Source organism: Paralichthys olivaceus, chromosome 13 (assembly GCF_024713975.1).
Source record: "Paralichthys olivaceus isolate ysfri-2021 chromosome 13, ASM2471397v2, whole genome shotgun sequence".
Classification (NCBI taxonomy): Eukaryota; Metazoa; Chordata; class Actinopteri; order Pleuronectiformes; family Paralichthyidae; genus Paralichthys; species Paralichthys olivaceus.
The window spans coordinates 8,282,224-8,290,724 of record NC_091105.1 but is presented as its reverse complement, the minus strand read 5'-3'; the positions used below and the strand labels follow the sequence as shown (position 1 = coordinate 8,290,724).

At 39.5% G+C, this 8,501-nt stretch overlaps 1 protein-coding gene across 1 annotated transcript; it reads right to left on the bottom strand.

The window, feature by feature from the left end:
• Positions 1-1,878: 1,878 nt before the first annotated feature.
• On the bottom strand, positions 1,879-3,442 carry LOC138413562 (lymphocyte antigen 75-like). Its single transcript, XM_069537686.1, has 3 exons — positions 3,071-3,442; positions 2,615-2,968; positions 1,879-2,374 (listed from the first exon to the last, which is right to left on the bottom strand). Exons 1-3 carry the CDS (start codon positions 3,387-3,389, stop codon positions 2,271-2,273), a joined length of 777 nt encoding a protein of 258 aa, XP_069393787.1. The 5' UTR covers positions 3,390-3,442; the 3' UTR covers positions 1,879-2,270.
• Positions 3,443-8,501: the final 5,059 nt, after the last annotated feature.

Sequence of the window (8,501 nt, the reverse complement as noted above, 5' to 3'; positions counted from 1 at the left end):
GTGTGTGTGTTTGTGTGTGTGTGTGTGTGTGTGTGTGTGTGTGTGTGTGTGTGTGTGTGTGTGTGTGTGTGTTGTAGGTGCAGTCCTTGTGTACATTCCTGTTATGGGAATGTTGGGGTAATGGGGTAACACTGCAACAATTCAGGACTGTTTCTTAAAGCATTGAACTTAATCAGTGTCAATGTATTGGATGTCTCGGTTTGAATGTGAGTCTAATCCTTTAGACATTATTCAGAAATCATTTAAAAACCTGTGGTTATTTGTTGCCCCTTTGCAAACCTGTGAGTGAGAAAACAAAGGATGTGTTTGTAAAGTGTAAATAACAGTGTTAATGATGAGGGTCAGACTCTTCTGCAGGAAGCATTGTTGGAAATAAAAAGTCAAACACTGGGCCAGATACTAAGTCTAGACTTCTTTTCAACACGTATACTTTGCTTTTACTGGAGTTTCAGTATTGGTCAAAAGAATTCACTGGAGATGGTCAGAGTTCAAGGCAGTAGAGTTTATTCTTTTACAAGATGTAAACCAGAGCTGGCTCCAGAACCCAACTAACGACTGATCTTCAAACCTTCTGCTTATATGCTCATCCTCGTCTCTGCTGTTGTCCGTTCAACCAATCAGGAGGTGGATCTCTCTTACTTCCTTTCTGGTTCAAAAGTTCTGATTCATCCCGAACCGAATGGTGTCATACTTTCCCAGGTTGACTTTGTCTCCCCCCACAGTCACGTCAGGGCTCGATTCTAATGGTGCATTAAAGTGGTGGTTGTTGGTCCAACTTTGACACCATTATAAATCTTGGAGGTTTGGAGGCCTCTGTTTCAGGCCTTACTCGATTTCGAAGATCCTGTCTCCAGACTCCATTAGATTCGAGCGATGTCCATCTGCATTTTTTTTAAATTCTTACATTTCCACACGTTAACTATATGTGCAACAAACAATCATTCCAGTAAGGGTGCATACATGATTACATTTCTTTATGCTGGATATATGGTGCTGTCTTGTGAAAGCGTACAGTTGCAACCAGAAATCTGTTTTACATGGGCTTGACCTGTGCTGTGGGTCTTTGTCATTCCCTTAGTATCAGACATCATCAGCTGTAACATTATTAACCTGCCTAGCAACTAATTACATTGTCCTTCAGATGGAGACTCTCCCTGTGTTGTTCATTTGACATTCGCCCCGGGCTGCAGATAGTTCCTGATGCTCTTTATACACAGACGAACAGTTTAAGCATATGAGCACATTAAGGCTAGTTTTTCTACAACAGCATTCATTGGTACGGTTTAACTACAGTGATAGTGGCGTGTATATGTGCAGACATGAAACATTGGCGCAAGCATTCAAAGTTGAATTCAAATTTCAGAGCTCGGTCTTTTTTTTCTTGTCGGCACCTTTTTCCTCCTTGTGGAAAACTTTCCCATCAGACTTTTCTTTCCATTCCAAGGTGACGCCACTCAGTCCTCTCTCGTTAAATCTTTCCTGGAGCTGGGAAACAAATATCAGATATTTGAAATACTTTAAAACAGATTCCTTTGATCCCTAAGACAACGGGTTATGTTTTAATTTAGTCAATTCAATTAGATTATAGCATATATATGAAAACATGCATTATCCCAAGGCACTTTACATAGAAGATCAAGACTTTAAACATTGTAGAGAAACTCAACAGTTCCTAGCAGCACTTTGGCGACTGTGCAGAGAAAAAACTCTCTCATTAACTGGAAGGAAACTCTAGAACCAAACTCAATGTGGGCAAAATCTGCATCCACCGGTTGGGCTGAGCAGAGAAAAATGTGAAAGAGAGGAGGGATGAAAAGAGGGAAGAGAAGAGAGAGAGAGATAGGAGGAGGAGAGAAGGGTGGAAAAGAGGGGAAGAGAACAGAGAGAGATAGGAGGAAAGAGAGACCAGGTCGTGCACCATCAGGTTTCAGCTGTGACAGACTAGTTGTTATTATGAAAACAATTTGAGTGATAATTATGAATGTACAGATGTTATTAGTGATAGCAGCAACAATTCAAATAATAATAATAATAACAATACCAATAATATTAATATTAATAACAATAATAATAATAATAGAAGAAGAATTGTGGTTTGTCTGGATCCTGCAGCTCTGGAAACATGAACAGCATCAGGTCACAAAGTTACACTTTCATCATGACTAGTCAAACATTTTATTCTATATCTTTCCATTGTTGTGGCTGCTTTGCATTGCTTCTTTATATTCACTCATTGACTTCATGGTTATTTGATGATGTCATACTGGATTTTAAAGACTTGCCTTTTTCAGAATCTGTTCTTTCACAGCATGGTCATTCAGGTTCACAGAGGAGTCGTGCAGCTTCACCCTCACCTTCACCAACGTCTCAAATTCTGCTCAGACAAAGAGCGAGGAGAGAAACAAAACACAGGTATAATGTGTTGTATAGTTTGGTTAATCCTACAGTTCTTCCTGTGGTGATAGAACAAGACTCAGACTTTTGATTTAAGACACAGATGGCGGAGTGTCTGGTCTCTGGGCTCTATGTTGCCTACAAGACAGCTTCATCAGGCCTGTCAGAAAACTTTCAAAAACAAAAACAAGCAACTTAGAAATACAAAAAAGATTCTTACTTGGGATGCTGTAGCAGACAAATGGAAATCTTTGTTCACAGGAAAATAACCTCCAGTTTCCTCCCTGCTGCAAATCTGCAACACCACATATGACTTTCATCGAGCCAAGTCTGTTTTCACTCAGAGCCCAGGAGCTGAATGAGTAGCTACTCCTGTCGGACCAGTAGATCTGAGGATCTCTGTACAAACCGATCCATGCCCGTCCTCTATATCGTATCAAGTTCTGTACCTTGTCGTTGTCAGCTTTGTTCCTCACAGTGACCAGATCTGTGTAGTGTTCTCTGCAGTGCCTCTGAGCCTCAATCCAATTCTTTATTTTATTCACTACCACAAAGTCAGAATCCTCTAATGTCCCTGCAGTTAAGTTAGAGAACAAAAGTTGAGATCACAAAATGTTTTCAAAATTATATTTTAGACATATTGTATAGTAAAGATCAATATAAAACACATTATTACCAATGTAGCAGACTAGTGCAATCTCTCGATGGCAGTTAAAATCATACCATACTCCAGGTTCCGTCATGTCCACACAGAGTTCGTCGGCTGCAATATAGTCTGGGTTAGACCCTATCCAGTTCCTATATTCAGCTCCACTCCCTGTGAACCCATCTGACCACTTCCAGTCAATCTGACTGTACAGGCCAATCCAAACCTTAGAGTTGTAACCAGCAGCAGAAACTATGTCCTTAAGTTTCTTCATTTCTTCAGTGTTTTCAATGGTGGCCAGGTCTGTGTACCTCCCTCTGCAGTAGCTCTGAGCTTCAGTCCAAGTCATTGCTTCAGACACAAAGTGGTACTGATGGAGGAGGCATGTGGAGAAGGTGAGGCACCCTGAGGATGAAACCAATTATTTGTGTTATGTATGAAGACTCAAATTAATCTCTAGATTCAGATTTCCTGTTAGACATCATACAAACATTCAAAAATTCACTGACCTGAGAGACACAAGACACCGAAAAAGATCCCTTCCATCATGATGCTGCTCTGTGGACTGTTTGTGCCAGTGTTCATCACAAACAGTAAACTTAATCAGTTCTCGTGCAGATTTCGGGATAAAATTTAACACCAGCTCCCCCTCTTCTACTGACAATAGAACAGTCAGTGTTCTATTTCATTCATTATGCAAAAAGGCAAAGATGCAAAATGGAAAAGATGCAAACAACTATTTTTTTTCTCATTTATTTCTGGTGGCATTTCCCTATTCAGATAGGTCTGATCATAAGGGACCAACACTGGTCTCTGCCTCCACCCCTGTGCAGATGGTGAGTGAATGGATGTCTGTTTGTGTTGAGGTTTCGAAGGTCCTTCTGCCCATCAGCCATAAGACTTTTCAACAAACACGTAAAAACAGTGTAATAATCATTCCTCTCATTCTTCTGAATCTACATCCTACATATCTATCTATCTCATGTGTCATATTCATATTCAATCTTTAGGTGTGTGTGCAATACTTTTTGAATTGTTACATCCAATGTATATTTTCCACTTCCCATGTGCAATATCACTGTGAATTTCCGGTATCTTTGTATAGTGTTTACATTTTTCTTTCTATTTATACATACATATATATATATATATATGTATATTTTTAATTCTTATGTTCTTTTTTTATATATTATATATATATTTTTTTCTCTATCTTAATACCCTTCTGCTGCTGTAATATAGAAATGTCCACAGTGTGGGATGAATAAAGTCTATCTTGTCGTATCCTATCTTATCTTTGCTCACACTGTGGATCCAATGATACCTCTGTGACAGGGATGTTTGAAATATTTATCTATTAATGTTGTGATCCCCTCTAATTCCATCCAATAGGTAGATCACATGAAAATAAGGATGAAAAGAGAAGAGAAAGAAATGATGATGATGAGTATTATTATTATTATTATACTGCTATCATCTATAAAAAAAAATTCATTACAACAACCAGTCTGACAATAGATCCTCGTCTCTCTCTCCCCTCTTTCTCTTTGGCCGCTCACATTGAATCTGGTTCTTGAGGTTTTTTTAGTTCTAGTAGAAGAGAGTTTTTTTCTCTACACAGTCGTCAGTGCTGCACATTGTGGGAACTGTTGGGTTTCTCTATAATTTTACAAGGTCTCAACTTTACCATGAAAAGTGCCTTGAGTAAATCTCTTTTATGATTTGGTGCTAAACAAATAAAAGTGAACGAACTCACTTTCCTCAGGCTGTAACCATACTGAATATTTAAGCCTGCTTTCAGGTATCCAGTGTTCATCTTTACAACATTTTGCACCACATGTCTCAGATCCAGTCCTTCTAGGCCCCAGTTCCAGCTCAGCCCCAGCATGTTGTGTGTTTCCTGATCTCATCCAAAAACAGCAGCTCTACAGCAGCACTGCCTGGAAGAATTATTCGACATCCTAAAAATAATGCAAAAGAGTCAACATGATAACACTTCCTTATGTTATTCTGGCTGCTTTGCATTGTAAAACCTCTCTGGCAGGAGTTCTTTGGATTCACCCATGTCCCTCATGGTTATTTCATATCATCGAACTGTGTGTTACATCTGTCCTGGATCTATGAATGTGTTTCAGGGTGGATTTTGGAAACTTGCTGATTTGAGAATGTCTTCTTTCACAGCAGGGTCATTCAGGTCCAGAGGAGTCCTGCAGCTTCAAGAACGAGTAGAGAAACAAAAGTGTACAGTGGTACTAGCTTTGTGAAGAAGTACCTGGATCTTAAATTCAAACACATCTTTGAATCAAAACACATTTCTTTTCTAGACTCACATGAGGTCTCAGGTATATGTGAAGCTGTTTATCACAATCAGTAAGTGGTTGTGATCACTTCTAATCCCAAGACATTCTTTTATTTGTGAGCTGATATAGAGAAATTAAACTTTCTTTCAGATCGTGCTCCAGTGTTGCATGGTTGTCATGGGTCAAGAAGCAGAGCGTTGTTACAGTGGCACAGAAAACAAATCTAATAAGAGGCCACCACACAAGAATCAGGCAGTTTGAAGGCTATGAGACAGTTTTTAGTTCTTCATGTTAGAAATGAAAACGTAAATAAGTAACTAGGAATATGGACAAATCAGAACGAGGGGTCACATATGTGTGTGTGTGTTGTAGGTGCAGTCCTTGTGTACATTCATGTTATGGGAATGTTGGGGTAATGGGGCTGCAACTGCACACACTGCAACAATTCAGGACTGTTTCTTAAAGCATTGAACTTAATCAGTGTCAATTTATTGGATGTCTCGGTTTGAATGTGAGTCTAATCCTTTAGACATTATTCAGAAATCATTTAAAAACCTGTGGTTATTTGTTGCCCCTTTGCAAACCTGTGAGTGAGAAAACAAAGGATGTGTTTGTAAAGTGTAAATAACAGTGTTAATGATGAGGGTCAGACTCTTCTGCAGGAAGCATTGTTGGAAATAAAAAGTCAAACACTGGGCCAGATACTAAGTCTAGACTTCTTTTCAACACGTATACTTTGCTTTTACTGGAGTTTCAGTATTGGTCAAAAGAATTCACTGGAGATGGTCAGAGTTCAAGGCAGTAGAGTTTATTCTTTTACAAGATGTAAACCAGAGCTGGCTCCAGAACCCAACTAACGACTGATCTTCAAACCTTCTGCTTATATGCTCATCCTCGTCTCTGCTGTTGCCCGTTCAACCAATCAGGAGGTGGATCTCTCTTACTTCCTTTCTGGTTCAAAAGTTCTGATTCGTCCCGAACCGAATGGTGTCATACTTTCCCAGGTTGACTTTGTCTCCCCCCACAGTCACGTCAGGGCTCGATTCTAATGGTGCATTAAAGTGGTGGTTGTTGGTCCAACTTTGACACCATTATAAATCTTGGGGGTTTGGAGGCCTCTGTTTCAGGCCTTACTCGATTTCGAAGATCCTGTCTCCAGACTCCATTAGATTCGAGCGATGTCCATCTGCATTTTTTTTAAATTCTTACATTTCCACACGTTAACTATATGTGCAACAAACAATCATTCCAGTAAGGGTGCACACATGATTACATTTCTTTATGCTGGATATATGGTGCTGTCTTGTGAAAGCGTACAGTTGCAACCAGAAATCTGTTTTACATGGGCTTGACCTGTGTTGTGGGTCTTTGTCATTCCCTTAGTATCAGACATCATCAGCTGTAACATTATTAACCTGCCTAGCAACTAATTACATTGTCCTTCAGATGGAGACTCTCCCTGTGTCTGTTGTTCATTTGACATTCACCCCGGGCTGCAGATAGTTCCTGATGCTCTTTATACACAGACGAACAGTTTAAGCATATGAGCACATTAAGGCTAGTTTTTCTACAACAGCATTCATTGGTACGGTTTAACTACAGTGATAGTGGCGTGTATATGTGCAGACATGAAACATTGGCGCAAGCATTCAAAGTTGAATTCAAATTTCAGAGCTCTGTCTTTTTTTTCTTGTCGGCACCTTTTTCCTCCTTGTGGAAAACTTTCCCATCAGACTTTTCTTTCCACTCCAAGGTGACGCCACTCAGTCCTCTCTCGTTAAATCTTTCCTGGAGCTGGGAAACAAATATCAGCTATTTGAAATACTTTAAAACAGATTCCTTTGATCCCTAAGACAACGGGTTATGTTTTAATTTAGTCAATTCAATTAGATTATAGCGTATATATGAAAACATGCATTATCCCAAGGCACTTTACATAGAAGATCAAGACTTTAAACAGTGTAGAGAAACTCAACAGTTCCTACTGTGAGCTGCACTTTGGCGACTGTGCAGAGAAAAAACTCTCTCATTAACTGAAAGGAAACTCTAGAACCAAACTCAATGTGGGCAAAATCTGCATCCACCGGTTGGGCTGAGCAGAGAAAAATGTGAAAGAGAGGAGGGATGAAAAGAGGGAAGAGAAGAGAGAGAGAGATAGGAGGAGGAGAGACCAGGTCATGCACCATCAGGTTTCAGCTGTGACAGACTAGTTGTTATTATGAAAACAATTTGAGTGATAATTATGAATGTACAGATGTTATTAGTGATAGCAGCAACAATTCAAATAATAATTATAACAATACCAATAATAATAATATTAATAATGATAATAATAATAGAAGAAGAATTGTGGTTTGTCTGAATCCTGCAGCTCTGGAAACATGAACAGCATCAGGTCACAAAGTTACACTTTCATCATGACTAGTCAAACATTTTATTCTATATCTTTCCATTGTTGTGGCTGCTTTGCATTGCTTCTTTATATTCACTCATTGACTTCATGGTTATTTGATGATGTCAAACTCTGTAATACATGTGTCCAGGGTCCATGAATGAGTTAATGTCTCAGGGTGGATTTTAGAGACTTGCCTTTTTCAGAATCTGTTCTTTCACAGCATGGTCATTCAGGTTCACAGAGGAGTCGTGCAGCTTCACCCTCACCTTCACCAACGTCTCAAATTCTGCTCAGACAAAGAGCGAGGAGAGAAACAAAACACAGGTATAATGTGTTGTATAGTTTAGTGAAACCTACAGTTCTTCCTGTGGTGATAGAACAAGACTCAGACTTTTGATTTAAGGCACAGATGGCGGAGTGTCTGGTCTCTGGGCTCTATGTTGCCTACAAGACAGCTTCATCAGGCCTGTCAGAAAACTTTCAAAAACAAAAACAAGCAACTTAGAAATACAAAAAAGATTCTTACTTGGGATGCTGTAGCAGACAAATGGAAATCTTTGTTCACAGGAAAATAACCTCCAGTTTCCTCCCTGCTGCAAATCTGCAACACCACATATGACTTTCATCGAGCCAAGTCTGTTTTCACTCAGAGCCCAGGAGCTGAATGAGTAGCTACTCCTGTCGGACCAGTAGATCTGAGGATCTCTGTACAAACCGATCCATGCCCGTTGGATATGTTGCATCAAGTTCTGTACCTTGTCGTTGT